This window comes from Amia ocellicauda, chromosome 5 (genome assembly GCF_036373705.1).
Source record: "Amia ocellicauda isolate fAmiCal2 chromosome 5, fAmiCal2.hap1, whole genome shotgun sequence".
Classification (NCBI taxonomy): Eukaryota; Metazoa; Chordata; class Actinopteri; order Amiiformes; family Amiidae; genus Amia; species Amia ocellicauda.
The window spans coordinates 48,534,245-48,561,205 of NC_089854.1; the positions used below are offsets into that span (position 1 = coordinate 48,534,245).

Consider the following 26,961-nt stretch of genomic DNA (forward strand, 5'->3'; position numbering starts at 1 on the left):
AAATAGTATTAGTACTGTTAACTGTAGGTTGGTCCCATGACAAACAAGACAAACAACATATAATACAAAACAGACAAGTGGGGTCCATATATGGCTTATCCCCATTATTCAGTTTCAATAGTTAGATGCGGTAGTCTTCTGCTCCCTCGTTGTGGGCCCAGAACCTGTAACAAGAGAAACACTCATACTCACGTTTGTACATTCACTTTGGATTTACAAAGTATTTTAGGCATTATGATGTTGCCACCCTCCTGTTGGGGCTGGAATCGACAGGGCCAAAGATGCCATGTGGCAGTGCCATAGCTCTGCCAGTCATTAAGTCGTATGGAGAGAAATTAGTTGTGCGATTAGGTGACGCACGGAGATTGTATAGAACAGCAGGGAGAGCTATTGTCCATCCCTTGCCCAAGGTGTGAAGAGCCTTTGCTAAGCTTTCCTTCAGAGTGCAGTTAGTGCGTTACACAAGACCTGAGTTCTGAGGGTGGTATGGGATATGAAACCGCTGTTTAACCCCCATGAACAGGCAGGCCTGACCTTGATCAGAATCAAGTTGTCGTGGAACACCCCAGCGGGGTATAACTTCTTCGGCTAGGATACGAGTTGCTGTTGTGGCAGAGCGGTCTCGGGTGGCAAAGGCCTCCACCCAGCGAGTGAAGTGATCTATGATTACAAGACAGTATGCTTTGCCATGGCATTTCAGAAGAGGCCTAGTAAAATCAATCTGAAGGTGTTCCCAAGGTCCCTGAGGACGTGGTTGATGTGATTTGGAAATTTTAATTGGTTTGCCAGGGTTACATTTTGCACATGTGAGGCACTGTTGGCAAAAGTGTGTTACATCTCTGCCCATGCCTGGCCACCACCAAGACACTTGTAGCTGAGAAAACATGGCCTTCCGACCCGTGTGTGCAACACTGTGATGCATATCGAGTAGAGTAAGGCGAATGCACTGTGGTGCAAGGATAGAACAGCCATTGGGTCCACGCCAGATGCCATCTGGATGGTGGATGGCCTCTTTTTCTTCCCATTCTGCCGTCTCTGCTTGATTGCAATCAGCATGTAGTTTAATAATATTAACTGAATCAGTGGAGGTAAGAGTGGCCACCAATGCTGGTGGTGAGAGTTTCCAAACCAACATGAAGTGCGGCTACAAGGAAAAAACTGTGAAAACAGATTCATTTTCTCCTTTTCAACAAGAAGAGTGGAGATTTGTGCAAGTAAACCAAGTGGAAAAAACTGAATTTACAGCAAATTGTAATAACTTAAATAGTAATAACTTTCTTATTGCATTACATTCTTCACAGTGATTTATCTTTTGTATAAAAGGGATAGTTTAACTGCTCCAGCCTGAGGGGACTGCACCAACTAAAAAAAAAGAGGCTGGGTTATGGTGCAAACTGGGGTTTTATTATACAATGCATCATGCTAAAGAAAACAAGAGGACAGAAAATATAAATCAAACCCTAGCTCCTCTCGAGCCTAAACTAAAAACACGAAAACAGATCTCTACACATATAACTAATTAAACATGAACAAGATAAACCCGCAACCATACACAGTCATGGGTTGGTCTTTTACTGTGTCGCACGGCACTGCATCACAGTATGTACAGTGCCTTTAGAAAGTCTACAACCCTTTGAACTTTCACATTTTGTTTCATGCATTGAAATAGTTTTCCTCCACTAATCTACACACCATACTCCACACTGTTAAGGGGAAAACAGTTTTTATTGTGCAACAATGATTAGAGCTGTGAGTCTGTTGGGATGGGGTCAACTTTGCACACCTAGATTTGACAATATTCAGTCATTCAAAACTGTTCACACTATGTCAAGTTGCTTGGGGAGCACTGATGCACAGCAATCTTTATCATGGCTCAAACTTTCTACTGGATTTACACTCATTTTTTCCATTTTTTATGGAGAGTTACGCAGTTTAACGTCTCAATGTACTCTGAAATTAAAGCATAGAACAAATAAACAATTGGAGATAAAAAAATAATAATCATGGAATCATTTTGTTTAACAAAATGTAACCCCTTAAGCTGAAAAAACCATCTGGTACACCAACTCTGCGTGCTTCTCTTTAATCCCATGTGTACTCTTCACTGTTGTGTTTGCCAAGTGTTTTATATCCCATGGAAGCTGAGAATCTCAGCTTTCTAACAATTTGAGGCATTCTCTGATGAAAATTTGGCCCTCGCATTTATGCCCACCCCTCACCCCCATGCATTCTGAAATGGGGGATACTTGGTCTGAGTAGGAATACAAAATCTCAGAAAATATTGACAATTATGACATATTCTGGCACCAGTCTACTGATCAAAACAAGACCATCCATGCTTTAGTAGACGCAACACACACCTGTAGAAAGCTCAAAATGTCAAGATGGAAAACTCTGTTTACTACTGTGTACTACACAAAGCTTTTACATAATGGGATCTGAACTTCTCTGTGTTTGATAGAACATCAAATATATACTGGATTAATCATTAGGTTGTTCTGAACAAAACGAATCGAAATTGAGTGATCTGTGACCCTCTGAGTGAGACCCCCCACCGGAGCAGACTGCGTGTTTACCACCCATGCTCTGAGTGACAGCGGGCGACATGGAAACTGTAAATTGGATGCGTTTGAGAATGAAACATGCTGGTAGCCAAGAGAGTAATCTTTCAAATTATGTGTGCATTGTAGGAATACAGTGTAACTTCTATGCACAGGAGCTGCATTTAACACTGACAAATACTGCTTAAGAGGGTGTAGTAACATAGTAGATAACTCTGAAATGTAGATTATTTTTCAGTTTTTGGTAACCTAAACTTTTTTTTTTTTAACCTCTGGCAGTTTACTGCTTATCTTTTGTACCATTTCAGGTTATTCACTGGACTTGAACTGCTTAAATTTAATTAAAAACTGGACAAATTGGGGTATTCTAAACCTTTCAACAGTCAGGGCTCTGACTGGTTCACTCAAGGACATTTACCTTCTTGTTCCATAGTAACTCAAGTGTTGTTTTGGCTGTGTTCTTCAGGTAGTTGTTATGCTGAAAGGTAAACTTTCATCCCAGTTTCTTGCAGAGGGCAGCAAGTTTTCCTCAAGGACTTTTCTATGTTTGGTCCATTCATTCACCCTATATCTTATACAATATAGCAACATGTAAAGATGCATTAAACCATAGTTTTGGGAACCGTGCTAGTTCCCCTTTGTTTGTCACTAACTCAATGATTTAAACTGTTTGAAAATAATAAAAAATGTAATGCATATTTATTGAAGTATTAACACCCCCATCATCTAAAGAGAGGGAGCAGTGTTGAGATCCTGTGCTGTGTGTTTGCAGGGTACGCTCCAGCAGTTTGTGGATGACTTCTTCCGCAGCGTACTGTGCTCCAACACAGTGGTGCCCCCAGCTGTCAAGTACTTCTTTGACTTCCTGGACGAGCAGGCAGAAAAACATGAAAATGTAGATGACGAGACCATCCACATCTGGAAAACAAACAGGTTTGTTTGAGAGGAGATGCACTGTAGCACTGAAAAGTACAGCTTGAAGAATGTTTGTGCAATTCAAAGTGCATTCATGGATTAGTTATCTCATTTCCTAGGCAATCTGTCTTTTTTTAACAAGTAAAGAACTTGAACTTGCTTGCTTTGTGATTTTATTTTATAATGTAAGATCTTTAGGTTTGAAGGGAAATGTGTTGAAGCAAGCAAGGAAGTAACTGAGGATGATTGATTCTGGAGATTATTAATCATCAGCTTCAAGCACTCAGATATAAAATCAGAAGAATAAAATAAATGTCATCAAGGTCATTAAAATCTTCAAACTCTCGCTCACAAGATCTGTAAAGTACAAAAATATTAATACAAAAAATGATAGGACTGTGTGACAGGCATAGTGGTGTCCTGGTATCAGTGCGTTTGCTTACGGTGCCTGTGGTGTGTTGACAGCCTGCCACTGAGGTTCTGGGTGAACATCCTGAAGAATCCCCACTTCATATTTGACGTCCATGTGCACGAGATGGTGGACGCCTCGCTATCCGTCATTGCTCAGACCTTCATGGATGCCTGCACCAAGAGCGAACACAAGCTGAGCAGGGTGAGGCACCAGAGTGGGGCGGATAGCCTACGAGGCACTGCCCACATTCGGGCAACTGGGGAGAGGGATCGGAGTTGAACTGAGGGGAGTAGGGGAGCAGCACATACACTTGAGCCAGGCTGCACAATTGTCAAGTGGTGCGAAGGTGAGGACAATGCTCTGGTTAAGCTGGATTGATCCCTGATACAGGAGTAAAAGGAATCTTTCTGCACTGTACCAAATCCATTATCCATACATTCAGAGATGCCCAAATGTAAGGTAAAATTTTTTAAGTGTATTTTAAATCTATGATTTCCTAGATCTGTGTGGTCCTTTGTGTGGGCCAACCAGCATCGTCTTTCTGAGCAGTTAACTTAAGAATTAGGAACTGCCAAGATGACCAGTGGACCAGTATATTCACACTACATTATTTCTCTTCCTGCCAGGATTCCCCCAGTAACAAGTTACTCTATGCAAAGGAAATCTCCTCATACAAGAAAATGGTGGATGAGTAAGTGTTTTCCAATTAACAGTTTTTGTTTTATGAATAATTCCCCAAATCCATCTTAACCTTCCTTTTAAGAGCCTAAGATTTTATGAATAACTTACTCACTCATACTCTACCAAGGTTATTATTATTATTATTATTATTAATAATAATAATAATAATAATAATAATAATATTATTATTATTATTATTATTATGTTTGTCATTTAGCTGACGCTCTTATCCAGGGTGACTTACATTTGTACCCATTTATACAGCTGGGTATTTTACTGGAGCACCTTTCTCAAGGGTACAATAGCACTGCCCCACCCAGGATACTGTGATTATTATTAACCACTTGCTTGACTGTTTCTCTATGTCCCACAGGTATTACAGGAACATCAGACAGATGGTACCAGTAAGCGACCAGGATATGAACACCCACCTGGCTGAGGTTTCCCGGGTAAACCTGACTGATAGTTTTTTTGCAGTGCATATATTTGGGCTCAGTGCTGGGGTTAAGGCTAGTCTGTTCTGAGGTGTATTGCAGGTCTGTATTGGAGACAGTGATAATTTGACACCTGCTCTAATTTATCGCTTCATTTGACAGGTTTTTAAGTAATTTCAAAAATGTGTTATGTACAGTATTCCCCAGTTTGGCCTGCATTCTAAAATGCTTTTTTTCTCCCGTAAGTGAGACACTGCAAGCAGTTGCCTGACAGAAACCTACTCTTGCACTCTTCAACCTCTGTTTTTTATCTTCCAGGCTCACACTGACAAACTCAACACGCAAGTAGCCCTGCACCAACTTTACCAGTATGCAAGCAAATACTATGATGGGGTAAGTTAATCAGTTTTCTTGTCAGTATATTAGATAGCGGTGAAAAAATCAGGGTTTAGTTCAGCAGCTGGATTAACACCAGTCCACAGTAGAGGTCACCTTCCACTTATCGAACATGTTTTGTGCAACAATTCTTAAGTTTGCATTTTACAAGCTATGGTGCGTTTCCATCCAAACTGACTTGTAGCGAACAAAATAAGTACAAATATTTAAATGTTGACATCATTTCCTGCAAAAGCATTCTGTATTGTCCAATAAAATATCGGAAATGTTTAGTGTTTCCATCATTGATTTCGCCTAAAAGTTTATTTGTACATAGAAATATTGTCGGCACACTTCAACCTGTAGCTGCTCCTGATGGCTGGCCAGCTGGCCACCTAGCCCAAGGCCCACAAAATGTAGAATGTATTAAGATTGGGCAAGATGTTATAATTTTGATGTTTCCGTTTTCAGACACGTTGCACACAGTCGTCCGCCAGCCCCAAAATGATACAACTTGTCATCGGAAGACAAATCTGAATTAACATATTATTTCTGTATGCATAGAGAAACATTCAAGAAAGACATAACCTAACAAATTACCTTGGCAGGAGATAAGAGATTATGTGGTGTGTATTGTTACTGCATAGGCTAATAATAATATGATAATATAACCAATAATGATACTGATAATAAGCTAATCACAATAAAATAAATAGTGACTTTTAATTATCCTATTATTATTATAGTAGGCTATTGATATTATAGTAGGCAACATTTAAAGAGGTTTTAAAATGATAGAATACACCTTCTTATAAATACAACTAAGATTATTCCAACAGCTTCTTAAATCCCCCACTTCACATTTAAAATAAATAATAATGCATGAAATGTATGTTCTGTTTAGCCTGTCATGAAGTATTTATTTACATTACATTTTCATGGTTTGCAACAAACACAATTATTCTGTGACTAGTGGAGTACAGAATCACCTGTTAGAACACAGATTACAATAGTAGGTAAATGCAGCCCAAAATCAAAAACCTCTATTCTGTATAGTGCCTTTCATTAATAATAAATAACCAAATATCTCAAAGCTCTTTCTGGTGATTAAGAGCAAAGAAGGAAAAACAAACCAAATAGGTAAGGACTAGTAAACTGCATCTATCATTAGGTCAATAGATTGGATTTCTTTAAATAGAACGAATTTTAAACACACTATTCTAAGTCCCTGTAGAGGAAGAAACTCTAATAAGCTTATTAGGCAAGGAATTTCAAAGTCTAGGCATATAAAACACTGTTGCCCTGAGTGCAGAGTCTGCAATTAAGAATGGTTAATAGACTGGCTTCAGTAGAATGTAAATTACAGAAATTTGTGATTTAATAAGGAGCCCAAGTCATGCAAGCCCTTTTTGAGTAGCCAGCAGAGTTGGAAATACCTGGCGAGATGTGTTCAAGAGATTTAATTCAAACTAAAATGCTTTTGCTTTCTTTCAACTGAGAAGCTAATTTCTGTATTTTAGGTGATATTTGGTAATTATGACTATTGTTTTAATTTTTACAAATTGTTTTTTCTCTCTTTCGCCATCATAGATTATCAATTCCCTGGATGAGGACCCAGCTGCTCAAAATAAGCAGCTCACTTTAAGGCTCCAGCAGATAGCTGCTGCTTTGGAAAACAAAGTCACAGATCTCTAACCCGCATGGGTGGGAGTGGGGCCAAGAAAGGGGAAGGGGGCATACTGGGGTTTCAGTGTTAATGGGGGCTTATTTCACTGGATCCCTGTGAGCGGGGAAGAGGAGGAGAGCTGGGTAGAGTACAGTCCAGTCTCTATACTGCCCTGGAGGAACAGAGTTCTGAATACTGGATTCTAAATACTGACTTTTATTGCTTACTCTGGGCTCGTGGTGTACCAGTACTGCAACCTGGCGGGAGTGTATTAAGACCAGCCATGGTTCTTTCTTCTGGGATGGAAATCATATTGAAACAATTGGAACCTCTGTTGGCAGTTATTGTCCACATTGAGAGACCCAAAAAAAATAAAAATAATAATAAGACCAAGAAAAAAAACAAAAACAAAAATCACATTTTGGATATGAATTTGAAATGTTCTAGATTTTAAAGATGGAAAGTAGTCAAACATAAATATTTATTTTAAATTACTTGGCCACATGTTTATTTTCAGAGTGGTTTTACTGTGAATGTTTTCGACACGTTTGGCAGATGACAGGTGATCAGCTTGTGCCTGATTGAACAGACAGGGAAAAATGTCCCCAAGGGATCCTCCTGAGAAACTGACAGGATTAGTCAAAGTTGCAGCAGCCCTGTCGCTGTGACTAAGAATAGCGCCTTCCACAAGTAGACCAGCTGTAGTTACATAAAGGGGTTTTGCACATTAGGTCAATGCTAGAAGAATTCAGAGAGCACAGACAATGCAGTATAGAGTTGTGTGTATACTGCTAGACCTGACGCGGTAGGAGAGGTTGCCACTGCTCTGCAATTTGAAAAGAGAATCTGTTCAATATCAGCATATAAAACCTGTACAGCTGCCAGTGTGTGTATGCCATACCGAGTGCAAGCTGCTGCAGTGCCCATGAGGGAGGAAATAAGCCCTGCATTAACCACTGAATTTCCAGTTATCAGATGTTCAATTTCTTCTTGTGTAGAAAAAAAATAGTATTATATATTTTTATTGTGCAGTCTGCATTCAGGAAGCTTTTTTTAATATTAACTTTTTTAACGATGGCCACTTGTTTTGGCGATGCTTATGAGCTTGGTATGGAGGCAGTGAAGTGATGTGGAATGGGCATTCATGTATCACCACTCTGCCAGCCCACTCAGTCTTCACTGCCACCAGCTTATCATCCCATCTTTCCATTGTGGCCAAATTGTGGTCAGTGCCCACACCTTGCCCACAGTTTAACTCATTATCTTGTGTGTATACAGGAACAAAAGACAAACTGATCATGTGAGATTTATACATAAGAATACAAAACAAATCAAAGATGATGTTTTTTTAAATTTATTTTAATTTTATTTTTTGAAATGAATGTCTTTTCCTTTTTTATGTGATAATCCAATCATAGCTATAGTCCTCCACAGCTAATACAGCCTTCAGTTTACAGATAAATAGATTTGTTGCTTTCTTATTCTTGATTGAATCTTCTTTATTTAGAGAGAATTGAAATGCATATCCATTTGCACTTTACAATAACGGCCACCAATTCTTTATGACTTGATGTATGAATACAACATGAATATCGAAGGGACTCACACACAACTAAATCAGGGTTTGAGTTTAGGGTTAGGGTTTATACATGTGATCAACAACAGGAACTTGGTGGAAATGCATTGATTTTATTCCTTTGGGATTCATACATTAATTCATTACGAATTGGTGCCCACCATAGTAAAGTGACAATAACAATGTTCTGTGAAACAGTTTTGGATCAATCTTTACATTACCAAGTTTAAATATTTTCCTCCTTTAGATTAAACTGACTACAGCTGCTTAATCTCACTTGTATGACTCTTCTATCCGAAAGCAGAGCCTTAATGTGGATCCCCTTCTTCAGACACAGAACAGACTCAATGACTGTGTAAAACAAAAGGATCAGGCTTAGCTCAAGTAGGCAATGAATAATCAACAAATTACAACATTCTTATTTTAATAGATAACTTAATCAAATTGCTTTCACCATAAGTTTATTTTTTAACCACGGCTACACTAAAGCTTCAGTTGTTCATCAATTGAATCATGCTGTGTTGGTTTAGGAGTTTAAGGAAAATGGCAAGATGGACCTTGTTTTATCTCAACTGCTAAAGCACAGCTGTGCACAGACATAGTGCAGATGCCTGTAACTGTCAACATGTTTGCTCAATTTGGGACAGAAATACTCTTTCAACTCTGCAGACACAATGAAGAGCACCCAGCATTGATTATTGAATTCAACATATATTGCACTCAATCACGCATGAATGTCAAATGAAAAGTGTTTGTCTGTGTCCACATGGGTAATTACAGTTAGATGTCACAATGCATAAAAGTTTCCCAAATCTGAGATTCTGAATAGCTATTTTTTCAGCAGTGCATTTCCCCATTTTATTTTGTCAGCCTGACTATTGAGTATTGTTGAGAGGCCAAAGATTCTCTTTAATTTGACTGACAAAACGCGCGTGCAAACACATGTACACACATGTACACACATGTACACACATGTACACACATGTACACACATGTACACACATGTACACACATGCGCATGCACACACACACGCACAGCATTGTCTGAGTACTGCTGTAAAGAATAAGATAAGCTGAGCCCCAAAGTGAAATTATTAGACAACACAAATACAGTAATTAAAGGAGACTTTATGAAAGGAAATCGGTACGGTTTTTAATGTTTTTTTTGTTTTTATATATATATGTTTTATATGAGGTCTGTTTCCTTGTGATGTGATGACTGACTGTGCCACATTTTCTTATGATAATGTTAAAGGTTTTGATTGTTGCCTATAGTATCCAGAACTGTGCTTTGGAAGTTGAAAATATATTTACATGCAATCACAGATAAAAACTACACTGCTGATCTGTAATGTACTACATAAAGAATGGAAAGGAACAGAAGATTTTATTACAATTAATGTAAGGGTTCTAATTTCATGAGCTGTCAGTACTGGTGCTGGTTTGAAATGGAGATCTGCAGTTCCTCATGTTGAGTAAAATGTTATATTGCACAAACAAACAATGTTCAGCATATATAATTGTAGACACTAACTGTTAATGGGGAAGGTAAGTAATGGGACCACACATTTTTCAGTTCAAGTATTCTTCAGTTTTTACAGCACACTCACTATTCCTTTGAAATCTTTTAAAACTAGTTTGGAGTAATGCACAGGACAGTAATTTATATTTTTTGGTTTTAAATCCAAAGCTCCTGGAGTATCTGGTATACCTGTTTACATGGATGTGTTTTTACATCACTAAAATCTGTACTTCTTCAGACTGTCTCTGTCTCTAACTAGCGTTGCCACTATTGTAGTCCAGGGCCTGAAGTGAACTAAAGGATTTAGCTGATTCCCAGTCAGATCCTCTTTCTCAGTATCACAGCTGTACAGAATCCAGTTCAAAGGTGGCTTTCGACAAGGTACAAAAACTTGCTCATGTGCACATTTTCTAAACGAGTCCACACAATAATCCAGCAAACAACACTATTACAGGATTGAGAGTTTTTTTTGTTTGTTTTTTATTTATTGCCGGTGGTTAGTATTTTACAGTCATAATGAGTTTTTTTTTTTTTTTTTTGAATGGCCAAGTTTTGCTGACGGGCGAAACTTCATCCAAGCTGTTCTGTTAGTGTTGATACAGCTGTTTCATCAGGTCTTCCCCTGTGACACTTGGTGTTTTTTTTGTTGGTGTATTTCTGTTTAGTTACTGATAGTGGAATTAAGAGCTTTGCATTGTTACATCGTGAGCACATTATCTTCATTGCAGTTAGTTAGGAGCATCTTGTGACTTTTGCCATTCTGTTGTAACCGACAGGCTGCTTTTTCGTTTTTTTTTTTTTAATGTGATTTACAGAGTTGTGCCTCAAAATGTTCCTCCTAGTACTACTCACTGCTGCCTGGAGCACTGAGCCACAAACCAGAGATTCATAATGTCAGCTCTGACTCCCTTGATGTACTGCAAGTTCAGAGGGGGCTGTCTGTCCTGTGAAAGATAGTGAGACATGTTGGCAGTTCACTTGCCCAGGTCTCTGCATCTGAATGTGATTTTTTTTTAAATTAAAAACAACAACAAAATAAATAGCATTGTGGACTTTTTGATCCGACTTGCATACATTTTTGTAAATTATTTTTTTCAAGTACTGACAACTCCATGCAAGACTGTCTTACCTTCTTTTAGCCAATGTGTGCCTTAGAAATAACAAGTATGCAGCAGAGTCCAGTGATTCTGTGATGCTCATATAATCAGAGATCTATGTCCAGCAGCTGTCAGACACAAGAATATTTTCTGCAGCTGCGATCTTGTGCCAATATCTGCTCAGCGTGCATAGTGTAAACATGGATGGCATGTAGACTTCTTCAATATTAACTTTGTTAGGAGTCCAAAGCTTTCAGTGACAGCTCATACATAAGCAGTGGGAAAATCTACAGCAAATGTATATTGAAATATGTGCTGCTCTTCTGTCTTTAATTCCAAGTTCAAATCAAAGTAGTGACTAAACAGTACAATTCAAATTGTCCCTGTGGTGTTTTTTCGCTATACAAACGTGCTTTCTCGATAATGAACTATTGAGAAATATTATTGTTAATCCCCACTGTGTATGAAAACTGTGTATCATCTGTACTTGCCGATAAAGAACTTCCTTACTGCTGTGCAGTTATTATTTTCCTTTTGAAATGACATATAGCGATTGTACGACATTGATCTAATGTACCCTAATGCACTCTTGTCCTATGCATTGAGTTCCCGAGACTGTGCTGTTCTTTTTTTTTTTTTTTTTTCCTCTATTTGTACATGTGAATCAATAAAAGAAACTTTGACATAGTATGAAAAGATTTTGAAGTGTGTTAACAAAGAGAGGGCATGGAGAACATGCTTGTCAGAAAGTTTGTTGCTGTAATGGTTATTTAAAAAAATCTGGTAAAAAGGCCACCTTAAGTATGCCAAATTCCTGTACAGAAAGATGAACACTTCTGAAAATACTCCGAAGCCTTAAGAAACATGCCCCAGTGTTTGTTAATTTAAGTTAAATTCTGGTCTTAAAAAGCATGACCTGGAATTTGGGACAAAAGAGAAATTAGGTATGATAGAGTTGATCTTTATGCTGTTGCCTGTTTCCAGTGGGATGCCTATAGAGCTCCTGCTCTTGCCATCACTCTGCAGCCCTCCGAGGGGTGGCTTTTGGCAGATGTGCATGTTTAAGTTTCTTTTATTATTTCACACATCTGTGATTGCTTTCCTGAAAGTATGAGTGTTGTTCTTGTTGCCATGTGTGTGACTTGGAGGACATAGGTCAGTGGTGTGTGTGTGTGTGTGCCTGTACGTGTGTGTGTGCCCCTGTTGTGTCTGTGAGCAGTCCTACCATGTGTGATGATCTGGAAGTATAACAGCCAGCAGTTTCCTAAAAGGTCCTGTGCCATTGCTGAGGCATGTTAAACAACATGCTGTATTATAATAAACACTGCTTTTATTTCATTTGGGAGAAAAAGGTAAAAATATATATATAATTCATGTTACTTTTCTTTAGCATGTATTTTTTTTTTTTTTTTTTTTTTTTTTTTTTTTAAGATCTTCAGCAATGGCCAGAAACCTCTGCAAAATGATTCTCCTTAAACCACTAACCGCTTCTAAAAATAAATGAAATAAATAAATTAAAGAATGAGTGTGCTGCCTGGTCTCTCTTTGTAAACCACTGAACATGTGAGACTTCCAGATACCTCAACGATACACAGCTGACTGTGCAGTGTGATTAAGATGACCTGCATATTAACTAAAACACTTGAAACACAGTTCAGCATGCCACTTCCATACTAATTGACCAGTTTCTGAGCCCACAGGGAACATTGAGATGGTTTAGTAGACCAGCCACTACTGATGTAAACTCACTGCATATATAAAATATTTGCATATATAGTCCCTAGCATAAGTATTCAGCCCCCTGCAAACTTTGCACATTTTGTTGCTAAGTTTGCAATCATGAAACTTCTAAATATGACTTCATATTTAGAATCTACACTAACTAGAAATGTGGATATTATGTAAAGAATTGGCTATAGCAACCCTAAATCAGTACAGGTGCAAAATATTAATTTGAAAGGTTACAAAAATATCAAGCCACAACTCGCATAGTGATATGACAACCAACCATGAAAACCAAGGACTTATCTAAACATGACTGCTAAAAAGTGGTAGGGAAACTCGGATCAAAAGTTCACAAAACAATGTCAGTCACTGAAAGTCACTTAAAAAGTGGAATGTCCTTCATGGAATGTGCTCAATCATTTCCCACATCAGGCTGTCCTTCCAAACGGAGTGTAAAGCAAGCAGGATACTGGTGACTGAAAGATTTGCAGAGTTCTGTTTCTGAGTTGGGAGTCAGTGTTCATACATGACCAATAGCCCAGTCCCTACACAAAGCTGACCTATATGGATGAGTTACAAGAAAGCAGGTATTACTGAGAAAGACTTATCTTAAATCTTGTATGGGGTTTGCGATGAAGCATGCAGATGATGATACAGGCAAATGGCAGAAGAGTTTGTCAATTCCAAGCATTACATTTGGCACAAGCCCAAACATCACTCAGTCAACACAATCCCAACTTCCAAGCATGGTGGTGACCACATCATGTTATGGGGGATGCTTCTTATCGGCAAGAACTGGGAAGCTTGTCAGTATTGACAGGAAAATTGATAGTTCAAAGTACAGCTGTTTGAGTCAGCCCAGAATCAATACTCAATCAATTTAAAACAATCAAATTAAGAAAGTGAATGCCCTTGAGTGGCTCAGTCATATTCCAAACTTGAATCCAATAGAAAATGTATGGTGTGACTTGAAGATGGCAGTCCATCAATAATCCCCAATGAACTTGTTGGAACTAAAGTAATTTTGCAAGTGTGAATGGTCAAATGTTACACCATTCTACTGTGCAAAACTGGTTTAAACCTTTCCTTATTCACAAGAGTAAATGCTACCAAAGGTGCTTCCACTAAGTACTAACTAAATATTTATGTAATGGTAAATATCAATAGTTTTGGTGATATTCAACCTCCTTAATATATAACAGATTAGGTTTGATCATTAAGAGTTTTGAATTAAAAAAATAAATTGGTTTACATTATTTTTAATTAATCAGAATGTGACATTTATAGCACTGTGCATGTTTTATTATTGTATCACCAAACCAAATGAAGTCATAAATATAATATCCAAGCTAGATGCATCACTCCCTGTTGTTTGCCATTTGGATTTGCTGAACTTGCTTCACTGGTGTGCAGCTTCTCCACCAGTCCCATTCCTCTAGGATTCATGGTGCTTTATTCACAGCTATTGTCTTTATTTAATAACAATTAAACTTTTGGGGGGAGATTGTATTCATAATGTGTAGATTTTCCTTGTAATCATTACATATACACTGCATGTGAACATTATTATAAAAGTATAAAATATAATGTTTTGAGTGCTGTGAAAAGGAAAAACATAACATCACAGGTACTCTTTCCTCACTGGCAGTCTAAGGTGCTGCTGATCAGAAAGAAGGAGCAAAAAGAGGAGGAATGTTTGATTTCCAATCTTGGATGAAAAGAATATCTGTATCAGCCCCCCCCCCCCACACACACACACACACACCACCACCACAACCTTATTAAGACTGCCAGGATAAACCAAGGAGAAAAGCAGGTGTGATGTAAGCTGTATCATTAAGCTTGAAGAAATAATTACATAATTAATTATCTGACAGATTGTGTTATGAGGAATTAAGGTATCCCTACAGTTGCCCAGTCCCTAAAATGCTTACAGTTGGGATTCTTTCTTGTCCTGGATACAGAAGGCAACTATCTGATGAGAAATATTGTTTAACAACATAAATCTACATAGGTGTACCACACACTACTCAATAAGTACTGCTATAGATGTTAATAATAATGCTATAGATTGCAACTTGAATAACAACTGATTGTTTTACCTTTTCCAATTTCATCAAGTGTTTTCTTTGGCTGATGGCATTTCTGAATAATTGCTTGGGTGAATAATATTATCATACCGAGTGTTCATAATGTTTATCAGTTGCTACTTGTGAGCATTACCTCCAACTGAATGAACAGACTGAACTGGAGGCTATGTTGATCCTGATGCTTTGTTCCAGCACAGGTGCTCCCCTGAGCACTTTCTCTCAAGTGATCCAACTGTAGCTATATTCTGTTTCTACAGAAACTTAAAACATTTCAGCTGTTTAAATTAAATTGGAACTCATTATTATTTGAAATGTTGACTTGTCGGACCACAAAACACGATTCCACTGTGCTACTGTCCATCTCAAATGAGACCGAGCCCAGAGAAGTCGGCGGTGCTTCTGGACAGTGTTGATGTATGGCTTCTGCTTTGCATAGTAGCGCCTTAACTTGCATCTGTGGATGCAGCAGCGAATGGTGTTGACTGACAAAGGTTTACCAAAGTATTCCCGAGCCCATGTCAGGATATCCATTACAGACTCATGACGGTTTTTAATACAGTGATGTCTGAGGGATCGGAGATCATGTGCATTCAGAAGTGGTTTTCGGCCTTGCCCTTTACGCACCGAGATTTGACCGGATTCCTTGAATCTTTTAATTATATTGTGCACTTTAGAAGGTAAAATGCCCAAAATCCTACAGATTTGTCTTTGGGGAATGTTGATCTCAAAGTGTTGGATTATTCGCTGACGCATCTGTTGGCAGATTGGCGAGCCTCGACCCATCCTTGCTCTTGAAGGTCTAGGCCTTTTTTGGAGGCTCCTTGTATACTATGATTAAACAACTGCCTCACCTGTTTCACATCACCTTCTTATTTCAACTTGTCACATTGCTATTAGTCCTAAATTGCCCCTGTCCCAACTTTTTTGGAATGTGTTCCATTCATCAATTTCAACATAAATGTTTACCTTCAAAAAACTATGCAGTTGATTAGGTAAAACATCAAATACCTTGTCTTTATATGTTTTTTGTTTAAATACAAGTCAAAGTACATTTACAAATGACTCCTCTTTGTTTTTATTAGCATTTTCCATACTGTCACCTACTGTCACAGGTACAGGCACCTACAGGTTTTTTTAATCTGGAAGGACCACCTGGAAGCACCACAGTCCTGAAGGCTTGTTGCGGCCATCTATTGTTCATGATTAAACATTCATGCCAGATACAATCATTCATATATCCGTGTACTTTAATATGTAAACAACTACTACTACTACTACTACTACTAATAATAATAATAATAATAATAATAAAAATAATAACACCGGGTAACATTTTTTTTTGTTGTTGTTCCTGGGTAGTAAGTGTTATTTCCTAATTGCTTATGCCTCAAAAGTATAGAAAATGGCTATTATTGTGATATTTGAAATGTAACTATTTCCAATGAGAAAACGGGCGAATTTGTGTCTTTTCGTTCACTACAAAAGATTTAGAAGTTAGTAGTTTTTCGAGATTTACGATTATCACAAATCTCGAAAAACTACTCACTTCTAAATCTTTTGTAGTGATTTTTGTATTACTGTAGTATAAATACATGTTAATTTATGTGAACGAAACGGCCGTTTTCTCATTGGAAATAGTTACATTTCAAAATATCGCTGTCCTGGTCACAAAAGCAACGTTTGTGGGGAATAATAGCCATTTTCTATATTTTTGAGGCATAAGCAATTAGGAAATAACACTACTACCCAGGAACAAAAAATGTTACATAGGCTGCGTTCACAACACTTCTCTGCCGGCTAGACTGCAGACCGGAGTCTGCGTGTGACGTCACAGTCTGTGCAGATGGAGCGTGGGCTTTGGAGCTGCAGACTCCAGCAGAACAAACATGGAGTCGCTGTTGAGAGAAATCAGTCCTATTCACATACGTTAATGCAATCGAAGTTCCCTTCGTGCTGCACCAGCTTCATACTTTACAGTGTAATCAGAAAATGGTCCATTTCATCAGTTCATATCAGATTAAGTAACTTTCCGTTAATAATCTTTAATTAGTATAAATATTTATTCCTACTCATTGTTGGGACACTTAAGGGTTAAATGCTCACATACTGATCAAATTAATTACAACAGATTTTGTTTGTGTGTGTACAATATTATATCTACATTAAACCTGTGCATTTAGAGAAATAAACATGTACAATATTTTGTATATATTATGGATTTCCTTGCCAGGTGTGCAAATTCACAATACGTGGAAATTAGGTTATAATGTATACGTACACCACTAAACATGCATATTATTTTATTGTTGAACTGTCAATCTTTAAAATATTATATTTCTCTTGTACTTATCTAGCATGAAATTAATAAGATCCTTCATGACATGACTGAAGGGCGATTCACACCCCCTGACTAGGTGGCGCTGGCCCATGTAGTGAGTCTGTCTCTGGCTGAAACACACGTCTTTGTCACACAGCGCTCGTTTATTGTTTTGAGCCGCGGCTGCACCAGCGCAGTACCTCTTGAGAAGCTGCGCGACTGTACAGACTTTGCAGCCTGTGGATGCGTCGCACTTTCAGGGGGTTTCCGGCTGAGTTCATGCAGACGCCGAATTTGGACAGTTTCGTCGCAAAGTATGTGAAAAGTCTGCGCAGACTCGGCAAAGTATGCGTGTCGTGAACGCGGCCACTGACAAGACTTCACCCAGAGCTGTAACGGCGGGTAACTGTCAACCCCACAAAAGCAGATCGGCTGGCGAGTTTGCTATTAACATGCCGTAATCATGAATATACACCAATTAGGATTGCGGAAAAGGGAGAAGACTGTCAGCGCCTCCGTTCAACCCGCTTTTGGCATTTCGATCGATTACTCCAATGAGATCAGAGGAAATGAAACGGAAATAGTAACAAAAACAATCCAGGAAGTAAGTTGTATCCAATCACAATGGGAGTTTTGCTGCTTTAAACCAATGATGTCTCAGAGTGGGCGGACCAAGAGGAGGGCAAGCGGTAGTCAGGGAAATGGCTGTTGGTTTGTTGCAATCCAGTCGGTATAAAACATTTGTTGTGTTATTAATTTAACATCTGAGTATAATGATAAACTCAGCATTCAGGAACAGTCGCCTAATCCCATTCTTGATATACCTGTTGACGGCGAGTTACCGGTGGGAGAACTTCACGTCAGTATAGTGGGTACTTTCTGTTGTAACAAATTAAACCAAATCAAATGAATAACAATATGAATAACTTTATGGATTGCTATAATTAGTTGCAGTGGGGTTATTATTGATAATGTATTGTACCGATATCATTTACTACTGTAGTCATTATTCAGTGTATTGATTTTCCTGAAACTATATATTTTCAAACATAAAGATGGTTCTGTAAACACATTATTATTATTTTATTATTATTATTTTTATTTCTTGGCAGACGACCTTATCCAGGGCGACTTACAACATAAGTGCAATACAAAGTGCAAGAATACAGTTAAATACAAGGCATCAAACATTACAATATTATTAATATTTTTATGATACGAGTTAGGAGTGGAGTGCAACGGTTTTAATTAAAGGTACATTCATTAAAGGTATGTTCATTTTTGCTTTTTCTCCCTTATACCTTTATTGTATTCACTTAATGTCTAACATTAATTGTGATGCTGCTTACACTATTGTGTGTGCGTAGGTCATTCATTTATCTTGATTCTTAACCGTTGTAAGTCGCCTTGTACATAGCGGCCTGCTAAATATTAATTGAGTTTGAATCGAGAGCAGTGGAGTCGTCTAGCAATCCTGCAGAGACGATGTGCCAGAAGCATGATGTGTTCTTATAGTGAAACATTCAGTAGGGACTCCCATTTACTACACACTGCAGTATCCTGTATTAAAGAGCCATTTATGAACATACCCTTTCTCAACCAGTTATAGAAGGGTGTGACTTTACAGATGGACTTTACACAAGTTATCCCAGCCTGAATTTGTTTAATTAATTCCTATTCAAAATGTAATCCTTTTTCTCAGTGGTATTTACTTAAATGAGGTATAGATTGATCCCCTCTCTAGGTTTTTAAATTGAACTATTATCCTGTAAGATGGAGTGTGTATGGTTAGGCACAGAGGCATACACACAGTTACATACCGTACACTCCCAATTTACACATTGTCTCTGTCTTTGCAGGACTGTGGTACTGATCCTGCCCCCTGCAGTGTGAGGGTGGTACTGCAGCAGCTGAGAAACTGGGAGACTGATGGAGGCCGTAATGTATGGGAGCTCAGGTGCCTCTCTCAGCAGCAGCGACAGCAGCATTACTGGGCTGCTGGGTGCCCTGTGTGATGCACACTTGTGTGGCGTTTCATGGAAGCAGTGCACACGTGGGGGACGCACACAGGAGGGCACTCGGCGGGCGCTTAGACGATGTGCCTTTGGTGCCCTTCTTTCCCGGCTATTTCAGGATCCCTCCCACCATGGCCCCGCACAGTCCCAGCCTGCTACCCTCACGCCTTCCCGCAACAAGGTTCTGATGTTGTCCTTTGAGCTGCGTGTGTCGGGCTGCCAGATGGAAGCTGAACGGCTGGAGCAGCTGCTGTGGCAGCTGCCGGAGGATGGAGGGGCTGTGGACTCGATGTTGGAGCTCCTGGTCCAGCTGGCAGGATCTGTGCCCCCCCCACCCCCTTCCTATGATTTCCTGCGACGGAAGCGTGAGGTGCAGCGCCGACCTCCCATCCAAGGGTATGAGGGTGGGGAGCTGAGACGGTTGGAGGCCCAGGCCTGGACACTTGTGTGCGGAGAGGAGTGGGGGGCACTGGCCAGCCTGGGAGGTACCTTAGGCCTGATGGAGGCCTCCCCTGGTACAGGGCTACTGGCATTGGGCCATGGGGGGGGTGAAGCAGAGGAGCGCTACGAGAGGGAGACCCGGCTGTCTCTGTTTGGGGCCCTGCAGCACACACGCACCGCAGACATGGACATCAGACTGGAACTGCCACCGGTGCCTAGCAACATTGACATCACTGGACTAGCCATCCGGGTGAGGACACTGAGAGAGACTGACACACACTGAGAGACTGACACACCCAGTTAGACAGACTGATTCTCTATCTCTCTCTCTCTCTTTGTGTTCTCTCTGTCTCTCTCTGTCTAGGTCCCCACCAGTCTGGACCAGTCTGAGGATGAGGGGTTCCAGTCATCCTCGAACCTGACGCCAGACTCCCAGTCAGAGCCGAGCCCAAGCCCAGAACTGGATGTGTGGGAAGCTCTGCGGGGGTTCGAACCTGGACACCGACGCTGCTGGGAGAGGGTCGGCTGGTGAGGGTGTGGGGGCAGTGGCAGGGGTCTATAGTCCTGAGGGGTATATTACACATACACTACACAGGGGTATCTTTGAGTGAGATGGTCTCGGTTTATTGCCGTCTCCCAGTATCCCATTGTTTCTGTCTCATCCTTCCTTTCTCCTCTCTTATCTCCTTCCACTACTTCTCTTACTCTTTTTTTCCTCCCTTGTCCCTTTTCCCTTGCTTTTTCTACCCCACACCAAACTCTCTCTTTTCCCCTGCTTTCTCTGTACTTATCTCTCTTTCCATTTCCCGCACCTTCTCACTTTCGTATTCTCTCTCAGCCCCCCTGGGAGGAAGGAGCCCCCATACCTGTCAGAGGGGGGGCGGGAGGTGTTTGACCAGTTGTACCGGCTGTGGGAGGGGGACCTGAGGCTGCTGACCACTGCACCCATCCCCCCGCTGCCCCCCCATAGTCAGACACAGCTAGTCACTGACTTGCTCAACGTGCTGATTGGAGTTGCCTCCTCAACCTTTCCACTCAACCAGGTATTGACTGACACTCTCTATGTCTCAACCTGGCATTCTGTGTGTATAATTTTCATAGTTTGTGAGTGTGTGTGTTTTTTCTGAAAATGTGTGTATTATTTTTGTGCATTTGTGTCGTATTGTTTCTGATCATGTTTGTGTGTTGCAGACAGGGCTGCAGTTCGGCGTGCGCGGGGGGGTGTGTGTGTCAGGAGTGTCTCCGGAGAGTGTGGCACGGCTGCTGGGGGAGCTGGCGGAGTACGGGACACACTACCTGCGTCTCAGCCGCTTCGCCCTGCACAGCCCACAGGGCAGGGGCCTTGTTCTGCAGGTAACGCCTGTAACGTAACGCCTCTTTCGGTCCCCTTTTAACTTCCTCCATCACTCCATTCCTGCATCACTCCCCCATCACTGCATCTCTCCATCACTCCCTATTTTACTCAATCACTGTATCAGTTCTAGGGCTGCCCCCTGAAAGTCGACGATTGGAATCATCAGTCGGAGACCCCTCAGTCGACTGAGATTCAAGTCGAGCAGTCGTTTTTTTTTTTTCAGTCAAATCAAAAGTTATTGGACTATTACAATAATTGTAGATGTAGGCCTATATTTTATATTCTAGCAGGGCAAGCTGGCGCACTTGCACCAAAGAGAATCTGCATGACAACATGTGCTGCCTGGTGGTTAGCATTTTCCATAGCTGACAATGCCCAGCGCTCTTCTGAAAGCGCCCAGCTGGGAGCGCCAGATTGCTTTGGAGGCGCAGCGCTGTTTCAGCTGAGACGCTTTGGTTGCTATGAATCGGAATATCCGTGGAAGGAATGTGTTGAAGTACCTAATGTCGCAGATAGTTTGTGTTGCTAAGAAATACAGAATGTAAAAATGTCGGCACAAGGTAGAGTAATTGCTCTGGCCCTTTCTCTGGATGAAGGGAAGGCTGAAGCACGTAGAGAGAGAGGACGGACTGTCGGTGTGGTATTTGTCCCGCCCCTCCTCCACTGTGATTGGACGGCTGGGTAAAAAGTGACAGTGACGAGCGCTGCGTTTTACCCAAAGTTGAACATTTTTCAACTCTAGGCGACCAGAAAAGAAACGCTGAGCACTCAGTGCGGAATAGATGCACAGCACGTTTTTAAATACGCGGCGCCCCCATTGCAAACAATTGAGAAAATATGCTGGCCTCAGGAAAAAACGCTTTGTTGGACACATGGCCTGATTGATGAGAGAAGCTGAAACCTTAGATGGTGGAATTGTTGGTAAACCCAGCAGGCAAAATACATTAGAAACAACGTTCTTTCAACGTTGAATATACATTGAAAAGTGATTGGATTTGCAAATGGAATCGACGTTGAATTTTCAACGGTGAATCAACGTTGGATCAACTTGGAATAACCTACGTTGATACAACATTGGATAGGCAAGGTTGAAATTTCATAAAAAATGTGATGTATTTGCAGATGGAATTGACATTGAATTATCAAGGTTGAATAAATTACTTTATTTTCATGTGTTAGAAGAAAGACAGTAGAATTTCTACACATTACTTCTAGGATTGTATATTAAACCACCTGAAAAACAGATTTAAAAAATGCTATCTTTTTAAAACTAGTTCCATGCAAGTTATGATTAGAGAGCACTTTTATACATACCCACAGTTTTTCCAATATGTTTTATACAGGTCTCCAGTTGAATTAAAGTTGAAGTAAAAAAACAACAACATCAAAAAACGATGCACATCGACATTTTTAAATTTCAAATATCGTCAACGGTCACTGATAAAATATTTTAATTGTAGTTACTATTTTCGACGTTGATTAATCGTTGCCATAACCACGTTGAATAGTATTCTTGTTGATCCACGTTGCAACTAGATTTCAGTCGCGAAACAACTTTGAAATTACGTCGAGTGCCTGCTGGGAAAGGCTATGTCTAAAGAAGTCTAAAGAAGTCTAAAGTATGGCAGCATTTTTATGTATTTATTAGTTGTTTAAAGATAAATAAAGAAGTAGACCTATCCTGTTGTAAGAAGAGATGTCAGTCGGGCAATGTCGTGAATTTATTTTAAACAGTCATTTGTTTACTCATTTACACGTTGTTCATAACGTTTACAGTGAAATTAAAAAATGTTGGTAAGCTTGATTTAAAAAGAAATACATGTGTGCTGCCTGTCACATTATTCCGACAAATCCATATTGTAGCCCAACGTTGTCGGAAATTGAAATAGACCGCAATTCAAATCTTGCATCTTATGCAGCTGTCTTCTGTTGATTTTTAAATGCAAAAAAATATGGTCCCATGACTCTGTTGCATTTGCTTATGTTAATGTGGTCGAAATCATCACTGAAACTCATGCCAGAGGATTTTCTGATTGCCAGCTAGTCTATTATGAACAAAAAAGAAAAAAGGAACCAATAGTCTAATCTCTGTAATGAACAACCAAATCCGATTTGACTGACAAAATTCTGAGTCGGGTACAGCCCTAATCAGTTCCTCTCTCACTCCTTCAGTGCCTTGGTCCTTTCTTGCACCCCTGTAACTAATTTAATCACTCCCACTTTGCCTGCCCCCTTTTCTGTGATTCAGAGTGATTGCATAGTGTTTATTTACTTATTTAATAACCTCTCCCCTTTTCTCTTTTTCTCCCTCTTCCTCTGTCCCAGGCCTTCACAGGCGGTTTGAGGCGGTACCTGCATTATTACCGTGCATGTGTGCTGTGCACTCCACCCACCCTCAGCCTGCTCACTATCAGCTTCCTCTTCCGGAAGGTGGGCCGACAGCTAAGGTGAGAGAGAGGGAGTGAAAAAGGGAGATGAAGTGAAGGAGGGAGAAGGAAGAAGTCTTGTTCTTCTCTTCTATGACTCTCTAATTTTTTTATTTTTTTTTTACTCCCTTGATCTCTAATTATCCTTCCTTCTATATCTGCCTCCCCATTTTTGACATACACTCTCTCTTCCTCTCCCTCTCTGTGGGCAGGTACCTCTCAGAGCTGTGTTGTGTGGATGTGGAGGCAGGTGGTAGTCAGACTGGGGCTGGCCGTGGCTGTGTAACTTCCTTCCCTGTGGTAAGTGTGTACATTGTAGGTGGCGTGTGCTTACCAAGGCTACAAAGATCCCAAACACATGTAAGTGCAGAATTATTTATATTTAAAAATACAAAAAAAAAAAAAATCATTGGTCATCATTGGTGATCATTGGTTTTATGCATCTTTATGTGTTTGTTATAGTGTACAAGTTAGACACATACCACTCTTCCAGATCCATGCTATCATATAAGCAAGTATGCGTTCTCGGTTCATCTCAGTGTGTTATCATAACATCCTGCATAGCGGACAAATTGCAGAATTACCAGAGTCTTCCCCATGGCAACTATTATCAAGTGAAACCAGTGTTAGCATTTCATGGTCTTACTCCTACTAATTATAGTTTCTATATGGTGTTACTGTGTCCATGGCTATGGGAAAAATTGTGAAAACAGCTTTATTGTTTTTCACTTTTCAACCGCAAAAGAGATTTGAACTGTGGGAGTGTAATTCTCCAGCACTTGTCTCTCCTCACTGTCTCCGTATGCGAGTGTGATTCTCCCAGGCTTTATCTGTGTGTGAGGGTCATTTTCCAGCCTCTCTCCCCCCTTGCGGTCTATGTGCTCCAGGGTGTGAAGCTGCTGTCCTACCTGTACAATGAAGCCCAGAGTAACTGCAGCAATGAGAACTACCCTGTCCTGCTGTCCCTGCTGAAGAGCAGCTGCGAGCCCTACACACGGTCAGTCTGTCTGTCTGTCTGTTCTACACAAAGTCAATCTTTCTCTCTGTCTGTCAGCACTACCCAAGATCTCTCTCTCTCTCTCTCTCTCTCTCTCTCTCTCTGTCTCTGTCTCCCCCCCCCCACTGGCCTATTTACAGTCTGCCAGCATGTTTGTTCTAAATAATCTTTCGCTGTTGGTTTGTCCATCTGGCAATCGCATACACAGCTGCTGAATTGTGTTTAATTTTTTTTAAATACCACTTCTGTTTTTGGCCAGTTACAGTGTAAAAAAAAAAAAAAAAAAAAGAGCTGTGTGGCCTGTTAACAGCAGCCTGTCCTCACTGTGTGTCACTGCAGGTTCATCTATGACTGGGTGTACAGCGGTGTGTTCAGAGATGTCTATGGAGAGTTCATGATTCAAGTCAATGAGGAATACCTCAGCTGTCGAGGTGTGTGTGTGTGTGTGTGTGTCTGTGACTGCATTTGTGTTTGTGTGTGTGTAGTTAACTGTTTCCCTTTGCATGGTAGAATCTGAGTTTAATCTACTGCTTTGATAAGTTTATACAGTGGTGTAAACGGGAGCAAATGATAACACAAAGTGGTTAAAAAAAAAAACTGGAGTCATTCTTCTCACAATTAACATTGATATCCCTCTCTCTCTCTCATGCTCTCTCCATCTCCCTCTCCAGATAAGCAGTTTTGGACACAGGGCTACACCCTTATTTCACGGAATGTGGAGGAGTGTGTCCCTGTTTTCCTGCGGCACATTGCCAATGATGTGTATGTCTGTGGCAAGACCATCAACCTGCTGAAGATCTGCTGCCCCCGGGTGAGCCCCCTGTCCCTAGCCACTTCACCAAGACTACTGATATCCTGCCCAGCAACAATAGCACCCAGCACCATGATTCACTAAAACTATAGCCACCAGCCTCTAGTGTTTTTACTGTAGACATTATGTTTTAGATTTAATCAGTGGCAGATAAAATCAGTATTATTACAGATCCCTGTAAACAAGCTCCTGTAGACTTCAGTACACCCTGTCTTCTACCCACCTGCTCTGAGCCCCAGCTCCAATCTCTTGTAATGCCTCTCTCTCTCCTTCTACTGCTGCCTCCCCTCCCCCTCTCTCTACCATCCCCATCCTTCTCTCTCTTTCTCCCCTCTACCACTTTCTCTCTCTGACCTCCTTTTGACAAACCCCTATCCCTATCTCTCCCTCCATCTCTCTACCGTCTCCCTCTGCAGCACTATATCTGTTGGTCAGAGCTGCCTGTGCCTCGCGTGGCCGTGACGTTCTCCCAGCAGGAACTGGAGGAGATCGAGAGGGACTGCTCTGTGTACCATGGCCGCATGGAGAGGATCGCACACCATTGCGCCATAAGCAGAGAGGAGAAGGTACTGCACCACACGTAGACCCAAAGACACTGACACTTACACACTTGGACAGAGACGATGAAACAAACTAACTGAGACACACAGATTAAAAGACTGACACACTGACATTAAAGGACAGGTACAATGGGAAAGTTAAATTATACTGAACAAAACCAACAGGTACATAATCAGATTGTCTATATGTTGTTTATAATATACGGTTTTACAACAAACATGCATTTGGAAGTGGTTGCAACTTACATGCCTGCGATAAACACGTAGAAAATGTCTGTCATCAATGCACATTAATGTGACCCTTGTAGTCTCACAGCATTCAATAATGTGGTTTCCCTGAGGAGCTAGGTACATGTACTTGTACCTTTTTTGAGTTTTCATTCATATTAAATGGCAAGAAATACCCTGGATGGTGGACAGTGTATGAATACATGAACATTATTATAATATTCAAATTAAATAAATGGAAGAAGAGTAAGACTCATCTGTAGTTACAGCAACACACACAGTATGTGGCTTTTGAAGATGATCAGGCCTGCTGACACACAACTTACGCCAGATTTGATTCTGTTTGTCGATTTACTTATACAAACATCATTGTGCATAGCCTGTACACACCTTTGCTTAGGGAAGCAGAATTTTTACACACATTCTGTACTGTATTTGTTTTCAGTTTCAGAGTCGGACTCCATGTCCTAATGGATCAACACAATCCTCAAAGCTTCAGGAATGATAGCATCTTTATTTTAGCTAACACATTTGCTTGTATAGTAGTAACTATAGTACAGGGGTAGTCAATAGGTGGACTGCGGGCCAAATCCGGACCACTAGGCGCTTTTCAGTGGACTGCAAAAATAATTTATTATTTTCGAAAAAGTTGAAAAACTTTGCTCAAAATCTCCATAAAATCAGGCAGATTTTGACTCAAACTATTCTTTGCTTCACAACCACACATCATTATGCGATGCATCCAGTGAAAATTCACA

General features: G+C 40.3%; 2 protein-coding genes across 4 annotated transcripts in view; both read left to right on the top strand.

The window, feature by feature from the left end:
* Positions 1-12,765, top strand: part of plxnb2b (plexin b2b) — a 132,559-nt gene extending 119,794 nt beyond the window's left edge. Inside the window, exons 31-36 of the mRNA XM_066705557.1 lie at positions 3,334-3,494; positions 3,942-4,089; positions 4,515-4,579; positions 4,943-5,018; positions 5,322-5,396; positions 6,969-12,765. Of these exons, the coding sequence (XP_066561654.1) occupies positions 3,334-3,494; positions 3,942-4,089; positions 4,515-4,579; positions 4,943-5,018; positions 5,322-5,396; positions 6,969-7,073 (630 nt within the window). The 3' untranslated portion in view covers positions 7,074-12,765. The remainder of the gene's footprint in view (positions 1-3,333; positions 3,495-3,941; positions 4,090-4,514; positions 4,580-4,942; positions 5,019-5,321; positions 5,397-6,968) is intronic.
* Positions 12,766-17,526: 4,761 nt separating this feature from the next.
* Positions 17,527-26,961, top strand: part of tubgcp6 (tubulin gamma complex component 6) — a 32,196-nt gene continuing 22,761 nt past the window's right edge. The window contains exons 1-12 of one of the 3 annotated variants that reach the window (XM_066705559.1): positions 17,527-17,975; positions 18,484-18,640; positions 19,231-20,077; positions 20,192-20,355; positions 20,666-20,870; positions 21,019-21,180; positions 23,507-23,628; positions 23,820-23,907; positions 24,495-24,604; positions 24,944-25,035; positions 25,276-25,415; positions 25,832-25,981. In XM_066705559.1, coding sequence (XP_066561656.1) covers positions 19,301-20,077; positions 20,192-20,355; positions 20,666-20,870; positions 21,019-21,180; positions 23,507-23,628; positions 23,820-23,907; positions 24,495-24,604; positions 24,944-25,035; positions 25,276-25,415; positions 25,832-25,981 — 2,010 coding nt within the window. In that variant the 5' untranslated portion in view covers positions 17,527-17,975; positions 18,484-18,640; positions 19,231-19,300. Of the gene's footprint in view, positions 17,976-18,053; positions 18,240-18,483; positions 18,641-19,230; positions 20,078-20,191; positions 20,356-20,665; positions 20,871-21,018; positions 21,181-23,506; positions 23,629-23,819; positions 23,908-24,494; positions 24,605-24,943; positions 25,036-25,275; positions 25,416-25,831; positions 25,982-26,961 lie in introns of those variants that run through there. The other 2 variants (XM_066705558.1, XM_066705560.1) reach the window with 2 other exon arrangements.